The 21,162-nt window shown below is 48.0% G+C and overlaps 1 protein-coding gene across 2 annotated transcripts; it reads right to left on the bottom strand.

Moving 5' to 3' along the window:
- Positions 1–4,638: 4,638 nt before the first annotated feature.
- Positions 4,639–20,542, bottom strand: CBX7 (chromobox 7). Of its 2 annotated transcripts, none has more exons than XM_050323521.1 (6): positions 20,343–20,542; positions 18,958–19,001; positions 14,888–14,953; positions 14,293–14,359; positions 13,367–13,706; positions 4,639–11,354 (listed from the first exon to the last, which is right to left on the bottom strand). In XM_050323521.1, the coding sequence occupies exons 1-6, from the start codon at positions 20,409–20,411 to the stop codon at positions 11,209–11,211; spliced, it is 732 nt and encodes a 243-aa protein (XP_050179478.1). In that variant the 5' UTR covers positions 20,412–20,542; the 3' UTR covers positions 4,639–11,208. The 2 variants fall into 2 exon arrangements, with proteins under 2 accessions (XP_050179478.1, XP_050179477.1); XM_050323520.1 differs by having other exon boundaries at positions 4,639–11,357; positions 20,343–20,541.
- Positions 20,543–21,162: the final 620 nt, after the last annotated feature.

Below are 21,162 nucleotides of genomic sequence, written 5' to 3'. Positions count from 1 at the left end.
CAGGTAGGCTTTCACCACCGATATTAGAATAAAGCACCTCCGGGCTTACCGCGTATGGTTGTCCGACGGGCGCGGGGCCGGTCACGGGTGGATGTCCTCCCCAGGAATTTACCTGGCCGCCGGCGTGGAGTCGATCAGCTCGTGGATCCGCCCCAGCGTCCCTCGGAGGTCCCTTCGTGGTCGCCAAAACTGCTGCCCGTAATCCAAACACAAACTCACAGAGTGTCAGTTTATGCGGTGCTTTATTCAGGGCCCGGGGTTCCTGTGGACTCCTGTCCCAAGACAGGTACCCACAGACCCACATTTTGAACGCATCTTTTATACTATTTTCCAAGCAAGGTTACATGATTGGTTTTACATTTCACAGGAGACATAGTAGTTAAACATAAACTTGCATATCACTTTGATTATATTCAAGTATTAATCCATTTACCTAACTGTAAACATCGTATAATTAAATCCCACCACCAGATTACATCCTATCTCTAGTTGCAAATTTTTCTTGTCTCGGCTCTACCTGACCTATTGTTCCTTTTAGGTCAGCACAGCCTTAATGTCTAAGCAGACCTAACTTAGCTCTGACATGCCCTGACTTGTTTCTGGCAGGGGTCTTTTCAGGCCTATGCTCCACACTGCAACACTATAAAGACAACGAAACAAAAAACTCAGTCAAAAATCATTCTCTGGGACTCAAAATGGAAGCTTACAGCCCTGCAGCTGTTGTCATGTGGAGCTCAGGGTCCTCCCTTACCTGGAGGTACCACCTGGCACAGCCTGTTCTCCTGCTTTAATTCTCACCACTTTTTTGGGTGAGGAAAGGGTGCATTTCAGATATCCTCTGGAAAAAGTGGGAGCTGTGATGAGGGCCATAGGCAATGTCCAACTTGCTTTTGCTGCTCTTTTTCAACCCACCGTGACCTCAGCAGGTACCTACAGAGCACTGGCATTCCTCTTCTACCTGTTCCTCAGCTGGCTTGCCAGAAAGCACTCACAGCCCCTGTGGCCTTCACTAACCCTTTCTCTACTTGTACTCATCTTCCCTTTCCACCTCTGGCTCAGGGGTTTCACCCAGAAGGAGGATATTCCAGAAACGGCTATATTATGGCTATAATATCAGTACTAGCAGGGATGGAATTCCCAAAGTCAAGACAGGCAGGTAGGAAAACGAATGCTTTCCTCACTACCTGCGATTCAGCCAAGATCCATCACAGTGTTTTGTTCTTTCTCACCTTAGCAGTTGAAATGTTGCAGCCACCACAAGCTCCCTGCCTAGAGGAAAGGTGACTCAGGAGAGGACCTAATCCCCACCACTGTGTCCCCATTTGAAGGGGGGTGAACAGAGAGATTGCTGAATACTGACAGAGACAGCAAATGGACAGTCACGTAGACCCTGGTCCACGAGATACGAACAATTCAGAGAACTGAGGTGTTTCTGTGGTCAGGGACTGAACCACAGCGTGCTCCACCACTGATAATTCTGCATTTAGATCATACCCCTCGCTTCCAGAATAGGCTGTAAGAGGCCCTTTCTCAGGTGTTTGGCTTCATGGGCCAGGCAAGAACTAAAACCTGAGACTCTCACCTAAGAGTGGGAGAAGTTCTTCTGAACCGCCTTGTTTCCTCAGATGCCACTTATCTTAATCCCAATTCTTCATACGCTTGAAGGTGACTTCAAAAGAGCAAGTTCATCACACCCATTGTGTTTTGCTTTTCGCTTTTTTAACTTTGCACATTAAGTGTTCATTAACACCATCCACATTTAAATTAGCATATTTGTTACTGTTCACTTTGTTTAAAAGACTCCTTTGACACCTGTAGCTGAGTGTCAAGCAACTGAACCTTCAACCAACAATATCATCCACCCTAAAAAGCAGCCACCCCTAAACCCAAAAGGGGCAAAAGTCCTTACATTGTTACATAAACACATGTGCAGCAACCAAGACTGGTGGCCTTGTCCAGCAACAGACATAGGTCATGAACAGCACACCTTGCCTCAGGGCAGGAGCACAAGGCACCCCTGATCCATGGACCAGAAGGGGCAGTAGCATTTCAGAGAGTTCCATGTGTTCTTTCTAGTTATTTTCTCCTTCTACCTGTCAGCAGAACCTTCTTTCCAGCCTCAGCGACTGCTCAAATCACTGCAAGCTGCCATTGCACAGGTATTGCCTAACACTTTCATCTAATTTTTACTCTCACAAAGCAAAATAGTAGCAGAATATCCAGCTGCTCAGGGCATTGTTGGGCATTTCCTTTGTTTCATTCACATTTCCAGTAAAACGCTTAAAAAAAAAAAAAACCACTTGGGAAGACGGCTCTTCCAGAAAAGCTATTGTTCACTACAGACACTGGAGTAAAACATGTTTCTGTCACCTCACTGTCTGCAAGACTCTGGTGTCATAGGATAAACCGTAGCACTTCTTGCTAGCACTGGGAACCAATAGGCTTTGGAGAAGCAATAAGACTTTTCTCACCAGAACCACTGCCCGCGGAGCAGCAGGTGCAAGAATGTTTTTATGTATCTTTTAAATGGCACTGGATAATGGGAAACTCACCTGCTCAAAGCCAGTAGCTGCCTCCAGGCTAATTTTCTATGGACTTGTCAGGAATAGTAGTGCTTACCTCCACGAGAACAGCTCCAAGGGTCGATCAGCTGACTCCAGTGCTGTTTGCTCCACTGAGGTCACTCTCAGAAGCGGCAGATTTCGGTAAGGAAATGGTCACTCCCTCACCTACCCCAGGAGCAGGCGCAGCTGCGCGCACCCAGCCACCCTATGGTCGTGCAGGTCAAAATGGGCTGAGATTTCACTGCTGCAACTCTGGAACACACAATCAAAGGCAGATTCCTCGGAGCTGACCAAGTATCTCCCCACACGCTGGGTACAGGTGGCTCAGCATGACCCAAACAGTGGTCAGAACCATCCCTCCAGCCCGCTAACTTTTTGATGTAGCAGAGAGAGGACAAGGCCTATGGGGTTTATGCTGTGCTTACACTGCTGGGGTGCTATGATATCCCTGGGCCAAAAGCAGGCCCAGCTGCCCAGGCTGCTGTTTGCATTACACAAGTCCCCCACGTTTATTGCGTTCTTGATTCAAAAACAGTAGCTTGGTGAGCAAAACGCTGGAAAGAGAAGGACCAAGAACAGGGAAGACCTGTGGCACTGAATGGACAGGCAGTGACTACCATTGCAGGGGTCACACACACTGCATTTCACCCTGTGCTTCTCAGAGAACACTGAGCTGCCCAAACCGTGTGGTTCCCCTTTCACCAAGTGGCCTTGTTCTCAGGCATCCAAAAAGGAGAGCTGGGCAAGGCAAGCTGGCTGCATTGCATGGATCGGAGGGGTGGCATAGCAACAGATTATTAAAAAATAGAAGTTCTGCCCAGATTAACCTTTAATCCAACCAACACATGCATGCGAAAGGACAAGCTGTTGTGAATTTCCACTGCCAGGCAGCTTCTGCAGCATTGGCAGGGGTAGGAAGACACAACCTCCAGAGTAGGCTTTCCCGTAACTCTGCACTGCAGTTTCTTCCAACTTCACCTGACTCGCTTGCTGCTGCTGCTGCCAAAGAGTAAGTGGCTGGCTGGAGTCCTGCTCTAACGCCATCACTCAGCTCCAGCCGCCCTGGCTCAAGGCGAGCATGCTGACAGAGCTTTGGTAACATGGGCAAAACCTAATCACGCTGCCTCGAGCCATGACCAACTCAGGAAATGCACCCCATCCCCCTCTGCTTTTGCTCTGCATGTTTCTGTGATTGACGTCACAGCTGTGCTCAGGTGCAGGGCTCACCCCCACCTCACCTCTATTAAAGGCATCTCAGACAGCCCCATTCACCTGCTGAGGTACCTCCATAAACAGCTTATCCTCCCCCTCCACAGAGGATGGAAAGGGACACGTCTCGAGGGAGCAAGTCAGACACTGAAGTGGACTAACTGACATTTGGGATTCTCTCCAAGGAGTATCGGCAGTTCCAGTACTCAGGCTCCTCGGCTAAGCCCTGCTTTACCTGGGGTGAACCAGGGGCCAAACTCTGCCGAGGAGAAGCTTTGCTCCTGAAGAGGTCCCTGGAAGCCCTGCAGGAAAACCTACTGGAGGCTTTGGCTTGGAGGAAAGCTGCTTCCCCTGCTCGCAACCAGTGTGGAGCGTGCCTGGCAGCCCAGGCCTTGCCTCAGGCTTTCTCCATTTCCACAAGAGACACACGATACCTGGCACACCAGCACTCTCCTGATGCTGGCAGAACTGTCCTGGCTCCTCAGCCTTGTGCAAGGATGCACAGAACTCCCTAAACCCAGAGCAGCAGTCACCCTGACATCGGCGTTCTCCTCTTCAAATTATAATCCATCAAAGACCAATCGTCCCAGGTCACCTCTGTACAGCTCTAATTTACCCAGTGGGTTAAAAATTAATAAAAACCTGACCTCCTCCAAAGTAATGAGTAATGTCAGAAACAGCCTTTTGCAGGCTCCATTCTTCATCGATCCTTTTTTACTGATCTTTCTCATGCATGCACGCACATTTTCCATTCTTTTTCCAGCTGCACTGCATGTTTATACCAACAGAAGTGACTGGCGGAAAATAATTCAGCTGTAGAATTAAAGCAAGGGGAGGTAAATGACCACACAAACAGACCAAGAGGTAAATGTCAGTTCTCATATTTAATATTTTAATAATTTTGTTTGCAACATTTACCACATAAATCATCTAAATAAATAGATGCTGTACAGTCTCTTATCCATATCAGTACAAAAATAAAACCACACTTTGTGTCAAATTATACTTGAGCTTGCCCTCCCTTTGCTATTACGACCTCCTTTTACACCACATACTTGCTCAGAAAAGGCATTATACTCTGATTGGTTTGTTTGGAATTGGTTTACTCCCTATTTCCCCCCCTCCCCAAATACATTCAATTAGTCTGTACAAAAGCTAGAAGCTCATTCTGTGCAAAAGGAAGCTTTCTGTGTGCAAAGACTCCGATACTCTAGCGTGCTGACAGGAACAACAGCAACAACTGAAGAGACAGGAACAAAAATATCAGGGACCCTCCCCTCTAACTGACCCTGTCATCTCCCATCTTCCCCCCCCAACAGAAAGGGAGCACACCAAATCGGTGTGCAAAAGAGCCTGAACGATGTGTGTACGCCAAAGGAAAAGGTTGGTGCTGAAAACCCAGTGAAAGAACTGGGGTGTCGTCCCCCCACGCTGTAGAGCTGGCTAGGTAAGGACTCTCCCCTTAGTCTGCTCAAAAGGTTCTTGACATACACAGAACAAAAGCTTCACCTAAATTATTTTATCTCTTTTGTTGCCATTCTGTTGGAGATGAGGTGAGGAAACGGCTTCTGGAAAATTCCAGCAGCTCCTGAATACAGCTCCTGGTTCACCCTCCCTTCCTCTCCCCACTCCCTGCAAAAGGACAGACATCTCCCTGTTCCTCAATTAAGCTAATAAGGTGCAATTTTTCAGACAGGAAACTCTATGAAGACGTCTCTGGAGCTGGAAGATATGGTCATAGTTCCAGACTAGGACCACACCAACTGAAACTCAACTTCTTTTTTCCCTTTCAGTCAAAGGAGGTGGGGAGGGAGGAAGCCAACCTGCACCCCGAAGGCAAGTGAGGGACTTAGCAGGTCTCTCTCACTCCCTCAGGGAGCCCTCCGTTCCTTGGCATGGCAGAGCACGCTCCCCTCCAGCCATGGGAGGGAGGCAAAGGGCTGGGTGGCAGCTCTGGAAAAATGATAAGGAGCAGCCAGCAGCCTGAAACAGATACATCTTTTGCTTTTCAAATGCCACTTTTAGACAGACGATAAGGAGTACTTAGCACTCCTAGTGCTTTGCATTTCCAAAGTGCTTCAAAACATACTTCAGATTTAAAAGCAAAAAAAAGCTACTTAACATTTTGACAGATTTGCAAAAAGCTTCTTCGTGCTGACACTACATTTTCTGGTTAAAAAAGCAATAATAATAAAAAAAGGTTTTTCCACCTCCTCCTCCAAAATCCCCCTCCCAGCCAAAACTCTGCTATCCCAGTAAAGAAATAACCTGTGACAGAGGTTCGGAGCAGTCGTAGGAGCTCTCCCTTTCAACATCTGACTGGCACTCTCGGAGAAGAACCCCTACCATCTTTGCAGGGCAGCCCACAGCAGACAGAGGCAACCTCAGCAGCCAGGCTTCTACCCCAACCTGACTTTGTAGCAATCCATCCCCTCCCTGTCAGCCCTTATGTGCTCCCACTGAGCTCCACATCTCTCTGCAACTCCCAGCATCTCCTACAAGTTTATTATACCCTTCAGGAAAACCCTTATGACAGGCATGGCAAAAGCAACATGTGCCTTCTACCTGTATGTGCCAACGCTATGCATTCCCTATGCAAGCTGTTAATGTACACATCTCCCTTGCCTTCCCAAATGGTAGAAGACAGATACATAAATGCAGCAATCACCACCTCCTGTCCACAAGGCCCTCGCAGAACTACAACAGCAGATGCAAGGGATCAGTTTCACTACAAGTTCTTTGTTTCTAACACACCTTCTCTCTCAACTACCAGCTCACCCAGGCCTGTCCTCAGTCACCTAATGAGAGCAACTCTGAAGCAACTCTATCCATATCTTCCCTGACTGGCAGCTATCCCTACTATCTTCCCAGAAAGGCCCACTGCCCTCTTCTTCCTAGGCTGCAGGTAAGCCAGGGAGGAAGAGAAGATGGATAGATACCAACTAGCTTTATAAAAGGAGGTTTTTGCACTTTCCCTACTTCAGAAGACAAAAGCTTAAAGCTTGAGAGGAGAGGAAGGGGTGGAGAGGTGGTGGTAGACTTGACTTTGCTTAATACACAGATGTGGCTGACAGCCCCCGCTGTCTTCCGCACCCTGGCCTCTGTTGTGGCTACCACAGAGGGTCCTGCATGAGCTACCCTGCCTATTTTTTGACCTGTGTGAGGCCTCCCTTCTCTATTCCAGTGAAACCATCAAGCAGCACTAGCTGGCATACAGCAGGAAACAATACTGGGGCCAAGGGCCCCCTGTGAGGTGAACAAACAATTTTATACATTCAGTCACAAAACACCAGAAGAACAATTCCGGACAGTTTCACAACACTAATAACAAAAAAAGCCATTCATTTCTCAATAAGCTTCTCTACGTCTGAGGCTCTGACATAAACAAGAGTCAATTCACTAACAAATTTGGGCTTATTTTGGCAAACGGAACTGCTTTTGGGTGTTCTCACAAAAATATCCTGGCCTTGCTTAGGAAAAAAAAAAAAAAAAAAAGGAGAAAAAAAAAGAAAAAAAAAATCACCTTGGTCTGACTTCACAAGCAGAAGGGCCCCCAAGCAAATGCGAGACAATAAGGAGCATGCAGGAGCTACGAGGCTACTTAATGCCACTATTTATGCGTTAAAACTTGCTGTTCCAAGGCATCACTTATATATCAGAGAATAACATCTAGTTTATAACCATTCAGGAACAGAGGAATATACCCCACAGAGGAATATATACCTCACTTTCCATATGTTTTTTTTTAAACACAGTGTTAACAATAAAGGCTTTCCAGTCTCATGAAGCCCCTCAGTTCTGTCATATATACAGTGAGTTCACTTTGAGATTTATGAAATAAAAACCTCTGTTTCCCAAACGCTGCTGGTAAATTCTCACATGGAAACAGTTCTAAGAATGACTATTAGAACCGTTCTTCTCTGAGAAGGTTGTTTCTTGTGTACAGTTCAGTATTTCCACTGGCTGAAGTTTGTTTTTCTTGTTTACAGCCATGGAGCCAAATGAGGTATGGGAGAGTTAGCCCATTTCTATTCTCAGCTTGTGCTTCAAATAGAATTATTAAACTCAGCTTCAGCTGGATGCTATTCTGGCTCTTCTAATCAAACGGAATGCTTAACAAAGCTCCGAGCACAGCATCTGATCTTCACGATATGTTAGTACAAGAGGTCCCAATTCAATTTTCATGTTTTGGGTTGAACTGGCAGAAGGACAGTATTGGGGAGAAAAGACAAACCCAGACAACTTCTCTTGCCATCCCTACTAAAACCCCCATACATCTCTACACCTGCAGAGATGGAATAAAGCTAATTTTAAACTCCCTGAAGACCAGCTCTAGCAAGGAAATTTACAACAATATGTCACCAGACAATGTGGAACAGAGCCACGTTTTTTTAAAAAGATCAGGAGAAAAATCTTCTCAAAAAGATCTTTAAGATAAACAAGAATTCATGAATGTCAAAAAAAAAAAAGTCCACGCCAACGAAGTAACTGCTTAGTTTCCTACCACAAACTCCTCTTCACACCCCCCTCCCCCAAACCCACGCACACGCAGCTTGTTGCGTCTTAACTCGATTATACTTAACTCCTCATTGACACAAAGCAGCATCGCAGCCAGGTACTTTGTTCCACACTTTGTGCAGCGAGATGATTAGTCACCAGCAGAACACAAGCTAGCCTGATCCAAAAAATGATTAAGATATGAAGCTGTGGGTGGATCGTCTTTGAAAGACCACCACAGGTCTTTGAAAACTCCACTGCAAGAGGAAGAAAATATGTTTAAAGAAAAATGCCAAAACAGAGTGTTGAGAAGTGTCAGCTGGCGAGTGGAAAGAAAAGCAGAAGATGGAAATCTAGTTTATTAGGACAAGCTCTTTCCTGCCGCAGGATTGATATTGCTTCCGATGTCAGCCAAAGCCAGGAACTTAGTAAATAGGAAGCTTTTTTTGGTGTGTTTGTACTCTTAGATGAAGACATGACAAAGGCATCAGTTTCTGCATTAGAATAGAGAAGGCAGATCCTATAAATGCCACAAAGATCTATCAGGGTGAGCTGCAGTTCAAAACATTTTTTAAAAAGAGCTAAAGTATTATGCTTCTGCAACCATCACTACCTGACCTGCTACAACCCATAAGAGTGGACTCAGCCATTTGGTGTGTCCACTGCCCACAACACACGAGAGATGCAGGTATTCAGCACATTTGGCAGGTGTTGGGAAGAGGGGGTGTGTGTGGGGGTGATGATAACAACACTGTCTGACCCAACATCCTGCAAAAGAGGGTACAACTCCAGACACAGAAGCCTCGCTCTGGACACCCACATTCAACAAACATCCTGCGCCTGCATGCTTACCTCATCAGGTTGCCCTTGCTAGCTACTGTAAGCTTATTTCCCCCACTCACTCTTCCTCCTACCTTGTAATTCCACCCCCCTCCCCAGCTTCCACTTCTCACCCTCTCAAATTTCTCCATAATAAAACTCCCATCTTACTTCTTTTGAGAGACAAAAGATCAGTCCAAAAATTCAAGACCTTCCCAGAGGTCCTGAAACTGCTGTGATGCAGTGGAAGGCTTGCTCAAACAGCTCTGAGATGGAAGGGCAAATCCTAAATTTACACTGAGCTGCCATGTCCCATATGAGGTAAAACCTGCTTTTAATAAAAGCCATAGGGGCTGTCCAAGAACTTTGCAAAAAGTAGATGTTTGGAGGACCAGAAGCCCCAGAGCTCCAAAATTCTGCAGGCCAGCAGCCAAGCCCCTCACAGGAACACACTGAGGATTTCCACAGGTGGTCTCACAGCTGAGAAGGCTCATAGCTTCATTTAGAATAAATACAGCATACAAGAGATGCTTCAAGTGGGGTGGGGTGAGGAAACAAAGGATTTGAGTACAGAAATCACAACAGTAGCCAATGTTACCCTGCAGACTCTGTCCTGCAGTTCCCACTTCAGACTAGCTTACTTTTCTTGCTTTCCATAGGAAAAGGTCTATATTTAAAAATTATTTAAATAAAATTTGCTTTTAAAAATGGAAGAGAACATGCATGTGCAAGAACAGATGCTATGCTAAATTACCAACTCAAAATACAGCAATTCTTCAAAAACCTCAAAGTGTCACAGGCAGTCCAGCACAAGGCATTTTTAAGTGCAAGATTAGGCAGGGTCTATTGAAATGCAGACCGCTTTCCTTGGCAAAGATTTTTAAGCCTTCCAAGGGGAAGTTCCTATCAGTAAAATAGGATCACAGATACTGTGAGGAGACTGGAGTCATGGAAGAATATCACTCAGGCAGTACAATCCAAGAATTCTCATTGCTAAGAATTAAGAATTTTTTTCCCCTCTTCAAATCTAATACATGCTTTCCCCACATGTTGTTTACCTTGGATCTCTCCATGGGATCCAAAACCAGAATTTGCTGCTAATCAAGGTCCATTTCTAGCTCAGTTCTGTCCAATTCCTGTGTCCTGGGCCTGTGCCAGTTTTTTGAATATCTTTGCAGTGCCAGGCAATGCTTCAGTTGTCCTATTAGCCCCTCCTCCCAGGGGAGAGGAGTCAGTTTTCAACTAACTTATTACCACAGATCCAGGGCAGCATTTGTTATTAATACTGAATTTGGCAAAGGGTAAGAAGACCCCACTTTTTATAACACATTCCTCACACAGCAGAGCCGAGCCTGGAAATCCTGTTTAGCATATACAGAATGGTATGTCTTGACTACGCTGGGTTTCTGAGCTTTTAATGAGGGCAAATTGAATTTGCGTTGCCAATTTAGATTTCAGAGATGCATTTCAGTCTTTCCGCATGATCAACAATCAAAGGGAGAAACCTCTGCTGTCTATACAGACCCGTGCTGCAAAGACTGACTTACCACAGACAGGCAAATAGGATTCTGAAGTCCTGACAGCAGGCCACAGGGAAAACAGCACTGGAGAGAAAGTCTTAAACAGGCTGGAGTTATCTACACAGGTAGGATCCATTGCGTCTCACTGCTGCAGGAAGAGAGGGAGGAGGAAGGTGGGAAGAGCAATGCACAGAGATGTATCTTTATCCAAGGGATATCAATTGCAGAACAAGGCGGCAGGCTAGAGATCCAGCTCTCTTTCCACCTCCACATGCCCTCTCCCCACAAATGCAGCTGCCGCCACTTGACGGGATAAAAGGCGAATTGTTCAGCTTGCTGCTTTCACATCAAGGAGGGGAGTCTTTGCCAGGGAAAGGGCTGTCAGTTTTTCAGCTGGACAAAGCAGTGACAAACACACACCCCCTACACTGCCCTTTTTTGCGTATCTGAATGGGGAAAAAGGAGAAAAAAAAAAAAAGTCTCTGTAAACATTTTAAGAGGAGACATTTTGGATTTTTTTTTCTCTTAAGGGATAACGTAACCCTTCCCTAGCCCCACCCTAAAAGCACTGTTTTTGGGGAGCACTGCAAACAAGAGATTCAGAACTGTGCGCTCCGGTCTCGAAAGAAGCCCTCAGCCACTTGTGCTTCTCTGAAAGTGACGGTAATGGAGTTTGCCGTGATGTCTGTCACTGTCACTTCACTGGGGGGCACAGTGGGGATCCAAGGGAGACTGGCATCCACATCTGCTGCAGAAGGAAAGGTAGATAAGAGCATGTTAGTGAGAGGAAGGTGAGGGAGAAGGAGGGAGGAAGAAGAGAGGGAAGGGAAGGATGGAAAAAGGGTCTCCTTTCTGACAAACAGTAGGTGAAATCAGCCTGAGTCTGCACGTACAAAGCAAGAAAAAGCATGTGCAAACCCTCCCCTCGGAGGCTAAGGGAAAATGGAGGATCACTGCAGGACATAATGGGAAAAGGAAAGAGTAGCAAATGTGTCCAGACACACAGTGGCATCAGAGCAGCCAAAAGGTCAAAAAGGTCAAAAGACCAGGCAAAACCACTCAGCTCATCTAACCAATTCCCTGATACCTCGCATCCCATCTCAACCCCTAATCGGTTTTGTGTCACCAAAGCACACTCATCCCGCTGTGAGCTCACCTGCTTCTAAATGCCCTACCCTGCTGAAAAGTCAAAAATCAAAAACTCTTACACACCCTCTTCAGATAGTCATATAGGAGTCAAAAGGATCCAAAATGGAGGGTTTGCCTTCATAGTGCACCTGCAATGCAGCCTGGGTGTGATTCTCAAAAATCCACCAATAGCGCTCTGTGGAAAGCCTGCTTCCCCTTTCTCATACCCTTCCTTTGCTCCCAGACAGCTCCATGCAGGACACCCAAGCACCCTAGCACTTTCTAACTGTATGAATAATTATCAGTCTTCTGCCACCTAAAGCCCCACTTCCTCCCAGCCCCCGGAGACTGTCACATAAGTAGAGAGAGGGAAAGGAAAACACATCCTCTCCCTGTCGTTCTACCTGTACTGTATCCCTTGTGATCCCAACCTGGGCAAAGAACAAGTTCCATTAAGAGTATATTTCCTGGCTTCTGTCTCAAGCATCTGGGGTGCCTACCTTCACCCCGGAAAGAGTCCAATCCCCCCTAACAATAACTGGGATACTCTGCAGGCCATATGTCAAGGGGAGAACACAAACAGTTTCACAATTCTCTAGTGACACTCACTCTTGGGATTCCCAAGTGTTTTAGAGCCCCACGCTTCTAGGGGAGAACAGCCCCATACACTTGTCCACTGCCAGGATGTAACACTGGGCTCCTCTGTGCTACTCCCATTGCTGCCTCCCTGCATTCTGGGCACTGTTCCAGTCCCTCTCAGAAAGGAAGGAATAGCTTTGATTCCCAGAACACAGCCCTCTCCCTAAAATCTTGCCTAATCCAGCCTGGCTAACAGCTACTCCTAGCAAGGAGTAACAGGATTCCCTCAGCTACTACAAGCAGCATAAGCCCCGTTTTTCCACTCCTCAGGAAAGCTACGCCTTCAGAAGCTCTAATAATGCAAGGATAGAGTTTCCCTGGTAACTGAGAGCAACACACACATCCCACAGCCCTCCCGCACAAGATGCTGGTATCCCTCCCCAAAATGCCAAATGTGCTTGGACATCTCCCATGCCCACACTCCTGCTGCCTACTCAGTGGGATCAGGCAGGAGGTACCATCCTCTCTCATCCCCCCCTCACACAGCTCTACAGCAAGAGGCTTTAGAGGGGTGTGGAGAGGAGAGGGAAGGAGGGGGCAGGGGAGTGCATTATGAGTCCCTAGTGCCATTTCTGTACACTTCTCAGACAACCACTATGAGAGGAGTGCTGCCAAGCAGCAGGCTGAGCATGTGTGGATATGTGGACAGAGGCAGAGTTCATCACTATCACACCTGTGTGTCACCTCTGCTGGGAGGAAACTGTAAGAAGGGAAAAACTTGCGGTATCGTCTGCACGTTTTCTAACACTGGGAGGGCATCATGGATGTAGGACTACAGAGAGGCAACAGCACCAAAAAAATCAGATTAATCTGTGCTCTTCAAATAAGAAAGAAACCTTGCAAACAAGAGGGCCATAATATGAGCCAGTGAGAGCTGCTCTGAGAACCTGACCTAAACCACAATCCCAGAAGGAGATAACCAAGGAGAAAGGACATAGACTATCCTTCACACGCCCCAGAACTTCACAGCCAAGGGGGGTCTGGCCTTACCTTCTTTGCTGGTGTGCTGCATGGCCTCCCAGTCTTCAGGGCCCTGCCTGGCCTCTAGGCCCACTGCATCATTCAGGAAAAACTCATGCCTGCAGTTTCGGTTCTCCAGGCTCGCCATGCGGGGAAACTTCTTCCTTGACAGTCGCAGGTACTTCTGGTTTTTGCGTTGCTTCCGGAGAGAAAATGGCAGGACTGCTCCCCCAGTCTTCTCTGGGAACTCTGCCTGACCCGTCTTGGTCCCTGGCAGGCTACTGTCTCCTCCTCCAAACCTCCGTGCAAGAGAGAAACAGAGCTTCTCCTTTCCCTTGTGGGCACTCCTCAAGTCCATGCCATACAGCCTCTGCCAAGAAACACAGAAAGCGTCCGAGTGGACACCTGATCATACAGGTAGGGCTCCCCCTGGGAGCCAGGGAACTATTCTTTGTTCAGCCCCTGAACATCTAGATGAGCTGCTTCTAAGGTGTGCTGCTTCTACAATGCCGTTTCTCTCAACTCTTCAACTGCCAGCTCAGCTCTTCTTAATACCTGCTTCCTAGGACTGGCTGCTTTGCTTGGGAACATGCTGAAACTCTGCTTCCAAACAGAGGCTACCTTTAACTTGATGGAAAATCCAAGCTCAGCATAAAATTAAAAGAACAAACAAACCAAGTAACCTGCAACCACTCAGGCCCTTGATTTATAAAATTCCAGTTCAGAGGGCAAGAGCTGTTGTTTTATTTTGTTTTGCCCTTTTAAAGACAGATTAGCTAGCTCTCCAGCTAACAGGTTAAAACTATCTGCCTAACCACTGATTTCATGGTGGTGTGTTTGCTTGTTACCTCCAGTTCTGTCCATGCAACTGCAAACAGACAATTCCCACCTCCCTGAGAGCAGAGGAGCAGCACAGCAGCTAAGAGTTAGGAATACACAGAAGAGCAAGAGGCTACCTGCAGTAGGAGGCGCTTTGGTTTGGGGCCTCTTTTCCTGTACCCTGATGCACGGTCTCTCTCTTCCCTGTGAAAGAGGAACATAAATCAAACTAAATACTAAATACCACAGCATAAAACCTAGCTGGAACTTCAACCTTTTGCAGCACATCTCCCTCAATTTACTTCACTAAAACCCAATGGTGACCAGGGTGGGCTTGGAAAACATCCCAGAATTGCTTTCTGTAGGAGTGAAAGAAAGCCTTGCAATAGGGGAATTTCTCTGACACAGCTGATGAAGGATGGGGTTAGAGAAACTTATCACCTCACATCACTCCAGTCCAGCTCTGAACCTGATTAAAACCTGAGACTGATGGTTCTTTGGCTCAATGCTGCCAGTTCTTGGCCTCATTTCCTGAACAGTGCCAGTCAAAGCTGCTTTAACCTTGTCTTGTCTGTTTCAACCAACACCAGGGTACCGAAATCAAGCAGGATTCATTGCTATACATCTCATCTTTGACTTAAGCAGGGACAACAGGGCACTTTATGCATATAATGAAATAAAGACAGTATTTCTTTTCCTGTGTTCAGGGAGAGAAAGAACACGTGCCCTTACTTTTCTTCATAAGCCACTACCAGGCGAGGGTCCAAGATATGATCCTCTGGCTCCCATGTGCTGTATCTGAAGAAAAACATAAGGAATAAAAAGTAAACAATACTTAAATGAAACATTCTCTCCACAGGCCTGCTACCAATGTGCTGCAGCCCTGGATACTGTCTTCACCAGGGTCGGTGGGGCCTGCCACAACATTGCGAGAGCTCTGAGGAATCTCAGCCATTCCCTCCCCAACTTCCCACAGACACCACCTCCCCTTCCCAAAACAGGCAGGGCCAACCGTCAAGCAGCTCTTTGTAGGAAAACAGGGAAGACTTTTCTCCCCAGGGTCCACTCTACACTGTTCACAAAGCCTGTGCAGACACTCGCAAACTGATTTTAAGTCCATGCCTAAAAGATCTCATCAACAGCACTCCCTCAAATCCAAAAATCCCATGGAACAATGAGACGTGATCTGATACAGCTTTCTGAAAAATAGGTCTCTCTTAATTTAGAGTGCTCAAAGAGTAAGTACGCTTTCTCACCTGCATTATTAATTACCTCTAATCACTGAGGCCGAAAGTATTCATTTAAGAGTTTAATTTTTCTCCACTGATGCCGTTCACCCAAACACGTTCAGACCTGGCCCCTGGGGCAAGCTGATGGCCACTTGCCAATGCCTCCTCCTTCCGCTCGGCTCCCCCTGCGGGTTGTTCCTATGGAACAGAGCTCATCGGCGCAGGAGGAACCATCTGCACTGCGGGCAGGGCCACCAGCACTGCTCCAAACAGTAGCCTGTGAACAGCGTCACTCGCTGCCCCAGCTCCGTCCTCGATAGCCAGACAGCTGTGACAAGAGCCAGATCTCAGGAAAGGACTCAACCCATCCAGCAGGCAACTCCAAAACTGGTTGCCAAAGAGCACACCTGCACTTAACACCAGGGAGAGGCAGCCAAAAATTCCCACTGTGGAAGCTGAAAGGATCATAAGGTGATCCTTGTAGCATGTTTGCTCCTAAGACGTCATGCTTGTGCAGAAAAGGTGGGTGGCATGTCTTTACTGTACAAACTCTAAGGCAAGAAGGCAAGTCTGAAACCCCAAATGCCTCAGAACACTAATTTTCCTGGAATGTGAGGTCCAGGCCTGGAGGCAGAGCCCCTCCCAGACCCTGGGAAGGAGGACCAGAGAGGGGTCACTCGCAGGTGTGCAAAGGTGCATTTGTATCAGTGCCTTTGAAAGCGAGAAAGTATTTCAGGACGTTTACATTTCTGGATGAAGCACAGGCTGCACATGAGAGCACACGATACATGCCCAAATGTACACGGGGGAGGTGGTTTAGGAATGCTTTTCCCTTTCATCTCTCTATTAGAGAGAAGAATGGGACTGAAAAACAGGAGCATTCCTGGAGAACGGGTCTAGAAATGAAAATACAATTCTTTTACAAATGGGAGAAACAAAAATATGAAATTCAGATATTCCAAAGTGCACTGAACATCAGAGAGTTAAGAGCAGACATGTCTTCATAACCAGCTGATCTCTCTCTCCCTCCCTCCCTCCTTTGCTCATGCCTCCTGCAGCAACCTGACTGTGAGCTGTCAAAGCCAAGATGATGTTTGAAAAGAGGAAGGTTTCCTCCCAGCTGCAGGGATTCTGGCACTCATCCTACAAATTTAAGAAAAATAACAGCACGAGAGGGGAAAAAAGTCATCAGATTGCTTTTCACAGGCAGGAGAAGAAAGGGGATTTGCTTATAAAAAACCCCTGGTGGGTGTTGCCGTTTTCTCTGCAGTTCAGATTCTGGCTTCGCTGCAGTAGCAAAACACTGCATTTAAAAAAAAACATGGTTGAATTTGCCACGCGCGCGCGCACACAGAGCTTTATATATGGGTACACACAGCCCAGGCTGCAGCAAACTGCAGAGAGCAGGCACTCTGGAAAACATAGATCATATGATCTTCCTTCCCCCTCCTTCTACTCCTCCTCTTCCCCCTCCCCTCTTAACTCCAAGACAAGTTGTAAACAAGCTTGTAGCTAGAATCAGGTTGTCACTCCTCCATTCCCTCACTCCAACAGTGCAATCCAGAAATCTGAGGTGCAGGGCATGAACAAGAATTTTTTATTAAAAAGAGAGGGAAAAAAGTGAAATATGAATTACATGAGAAAGCAGTAAACTACTGACTTATCCTTATTTCCCTGTATGATGCTTCCAATGGGAATGATGGGATAATAGGTAGAGAGATTACAAAGAGCAATGCAACAAGGTTAGGGAGGGGAACGAAGAGAAACAGGACGTGGGATGAGCAAACAGACAAAAAGGTGCAAACAGCTTGTGGTGCTGCATGCTATGCCGGGCATATGTAAGTTTAGAAACAAGGAACAGAGACTGCTAGTGGGATGAAAGTGACTTCAGTGCTCTGAGAATCTTGGTTTTAATAACTCAAACCATTGAGTGAATAGTTAAAATGGAGGGGACAGGGGGAAAGAATAAAAGTCAGTGCTCTTCAGATTTGGAGTCTGGGAAAAGTGGGAAGGTGCTAGGGCATGTAACAGTATCAAAAGTAGGGAACCCTGACATCACTTTGCTCCTTGAGGAGCTGTGCTTGAAATTCCCAGAAGAGTTTCTGTGTCCCCCAGGGTTCCAAGATGCACGACAAGGAAAGGCAGCAGTTAAGAATAAAGGCTGCTCTGTCCAAGGAAACATTACACCATGCCTCAGCCCACCTTCTTGGCAAGGGACTTTACGAGAGAAGGACCTCAATACGTTTGTTCAAAGGAGAATGGGATAAACATCAGTATTCTGGCCAGAAGGGAATGGGGCCTCACAGGCTCCAAATACATGTCCCACCCTCTATCAGCAATTAAATAAGACTTGGCTCCTTAAGGCTGAAGCAGTCCAAGAAGTGACCCGCGCTACATGGCAGCTGGTGCTCAACAAGTGCACAAGGTTACTTGGACAGCAGGACTTAGAGTCAAGAATAAAGTCACCCTCTCCCACCACCACCAGAGAGGGGAAGTTGCTTGTATTGACATGTGCCCTATAAGCATAAGGATTAGGCACATGGACTGGGCATGTAGGAACATGTTTCAGCTTCTTGGACACCAGGTACAACTTGTCAGAACCGTCCTAGTGGGCCCCGCTTTGCAGCTGTGAGGATGAACCCGTAACAAGCGGCCCCCTTTGCTTAGCAACACACAGAGCAACTGCATGTGTAACGCTGTTGTACCCACCCACGCTGTGTATGTACAAACACAGTCACAAACAGAAAAGCAAAAACAGGGCCCCATATGGGTTGGCCAGGAGGCTTTTCCACTAGACTGCTAGCTGACATAGTAATATTCTCCAGTTACTTAATCTTTCTAATCTCAAAGCATTTTACAGACTGTTTAAGCACAGACCAATCACTCTTCTTCAGAGGCAGCTGCGTTTGAATAAGAGAAGTATCTGTAAACAGTGCACAGCAATGCTGTAAAAAATGCCTTTTTTCCCCCCTTTTTGCAATGCAGCAACCAAAGTAAAAGCAGAAAAGGCACTCATAAAAACAGAAGGTTTCAGACAAGGAAATGAAGGCACGGTGGTAATTTTCAAGGGGCAAAGATCACCTGCATTTGGCTACAATCAATAAATTTGAAACATTGCCCCTTTCCGTTGGTGAACTGCAGAAGGGAAGCAGTAGGACAACAAGACAAGACCATCAACATGTATTCTATTTTAAAAGACTTCAGACAGCTCTAAAAATAAAGTGGGGTCCTCTTGGTGCTGACTCAGAAAAGCAGGAGCCATTCCAAGTTCAGAAGAATCTGGGTTCTTTGTTGAACTCATAATGAATTTAAAAACATTTGTATCTAGAAAGTATCTCAATGAAATATTTCAGTGGTGGCAAAAACCAGTCTGAATAGACTGGCATGCAGTTTGTATTCCTTAGCTGCCAATTCACAAACAGATTTGGGTTTGGTTTGTGGCTCTTTCGTTCTGTTTATTGGTGTTGAAATGAGGCACAAGCAATTACCCATCATGAATGAGATGCTCAATTGCAGAGACACAGTGCAAGCTATTGCCGAATATTAAAGACAAAAAAGACAAACACAACTTACTTTGGGGGCCATCCTTTCCACTTCACCAAGTATTCTACTTTCCCCTGAGGGTGGAAAAAGGAAGAAGAAAACAGATGAACTCTGCAACAAAATACAGGCTACAGTATGAAATGCAACCAATCAATGGGACTGAATTCTGCAACCAAAAAGCTCATTTCCCATCGCTTTACTTTCAAAACAAAGACACTTCCTCATTCAACTACACTTGCTATACCTTCTTCCCCAGAACGCGGCGGTGTTTAAGCATGCTTGCACTCCCATCAGCTTGGAGCACAGCTTTGCAGAAGTCTTGCAGGCAGAACACTAAAAGTCAGCCAGAGAGTAAGACAGAACCGTTCCCACATTTACAGGCAATCCTACAAGAAGTCAGCAGGCATAAATGCAAGAGGCAGATGTATGCCAGAAGCAAGTGTCAGATGAATTTTTTTTAAGCACAGAGGAGAAACACAGTATTTCAGAACCTATGAAGCATCTCTGGCATGTTTCTTTCCATTTGCTACACGCTCTACTCAAACCCTGTTCCATCCATCGCAGGCACTCATCTTTTCGACCCTAGCTCACAGCTGAAGTTCAGAGTTATCCATTTACTTGCTCACTCTAAGCACAAGATTTAAAAACAAAAAGTAAAAAAACCTGCAGTGATTGGAAACCGTGCTCAAGGGCTCAGTGAGCAACGTGTACAACTATCAGAATGTTTAATGTTACGCTGAGTGGTTTGTTAAGCACTTCCCAAAGCATGGCAAAGGCCTTGGTGCGTGCAGGACGACCACTCTCCAAGAGGCACTGCTGCAGCTGCAGACACCTTTATAGGAGAGCACAGCAAAGAAAGCGCTCGGGTACTTGACCCAAAGAACCGGTTTCGTTCTCCTCGTGGGGGGGGTTCGTTCATCAGCCTCCCAAGACTGGAAAACACTGCCCTATAAGGAACTTTCCACCGGAAGATCTCTACACACTGCATGCCTACAGGTTCATCCTTGCAACACCCTGCCGGACCGGGAGGGCTTCCACGGCCGGGAAAACGGAGTCACGGGAGCCTTCCCAAACGCCCCCCGGTTCGGGCTCTTCCGTCTGGTGTCGGCAGCGCTCATCCCGGAGAGGCTGCACCCCCCGCAGGGGCAGCTCCCCCTCCGCCCCGGAGACCCCCGAGCCAACACGTGTGTCCCCCGCTGGCCGGCCCCGGGCAGGTGCCGGTGTCCCCGGGCAGGTGCCGGTGTCCCCGGGCAGGTGCCGGTGTCCCCGCGGCGGGGGTGGGGAACGTGGCGGGGACAGGGACGGGGACCAGCCGGCCGCGCGCGCGCCCACCACGCCCCCCTCCCGGTGCGCGGCGGGAGGGGCGGGGGGTATGTCCCGGTGCGCTCCCCCCGCCCCGCCCCGCCGCTGCCCACCTTCCGCACGCGCTTCTTGCGGATGCTCTCCACCGCGAACACCTGCTCGCCGATGGCCGACAGCTCCATGCGGCGGGAGGGACGGCGGCGGGCTGTGCCTGCGGCTGTGTCTGCGGCGGCGGCGGCGGCGGCCGTTCCCCGCCGCTCCCCCTCACACGCCCCCTCGCGCGCGGCCGCGCCCCCGCCGCCGCTTTAGAACCTGCGCAACGTTTTCCGCGGCGCGCGCGCGAGGGGGCGGGAGCGGGGGGCAGGGAGGGAGGCGGTGCGCGAGGCCGCGGCGGGAAGCGCCTGAGGCGCCGTTCCCGCCCCCCTCCTCCTCCTCCTCCTTCTCCTCCTCCGGCCCCGGGGAGCGCCGTGAGGGAGGGCTGCCCTCCGCCGCCGCGGCGGAGCGGTGGCATTTGCGGGCGTTTTCCACAGGAACACGGGCACCGGCGGTCGCGTGCCGGCGGGTCGGGGAGCGGTGGCTGGCAGAGTGCGGGGCGGGAGCAGCGCTAAGGCAGGAACACGGCGGGGCTCCCCTGCCCCGGCACCCGCTGCAGGTGCTTCGCCGCGAGGTGCCTGGACGGCCCACCCCGAAGGGGAAGGGGGGAGCCCCCAAGGTTCATAAGTGCTCGCGGCCGAAAGGGACGGCGAGAGCCGGAGGGCCCGCCAGCAATCGGAAAGTTTTATTGTTAAATTACACACTTGGAAATCATTACGTTAGTCCCCTGACCTACTGTGTAAGCACACGGCAGTGGGTTATGGATAAAAGGGTAAGAGGGAAAGGAAGAGAGAAGAGACGAATTAAAGAGGGGGGAGAGTGAAAGAAGGAAGGCAGCAA

Source organism: Myiozetetes cayanensis, unplaced genomic scaffold, assembly GCF_022539395.1.
Source record: "Myiozetetes cayanensis isolate MyiCay16 unplaced genomic scaffold, myiCay2020 scf3, whole genome shotgun sequence".
Lineage (NCBI taxonomy): Eukaryota > Metazoa > Chordata > Aves > Passeriformes > Tyrannidae > Myiozetetes > Myiozetetes cayanensis.
Note: the sequence above shows the minus strand (reverse complement) of the source record. Positions and strands in the feature narration are given on the sequence as shown.

What these genes read in the sequence shown, in the direction of transcription:
- CBX7 (XM_050323520.1), bottom strand. Translation starts at nt 20,411, where the DNA reads ATGGAGCTGTCGGCCATCGGCGAGCAGGTGTTCGCGGTGGAGAGCATC. An exon ending in TGGAAAGGATGGCCCCCAAA is followed by an intron (nt 14,954 to 18,957) that starts GTAAGTTGTGTT and finishes GTTTTTCTTCAG; the next exon opens with ATACAGCACATGGGAGCCAG. An exon ending in GCAGCACACCAGCAAAGAAG is followed by an intron (nt 11,358 to 13,366) that starts GTAAGGCCAGAC and finishes TTCCTTCTGCAG; the next exon opens with CAGATGTGGATGCCAGTCTC.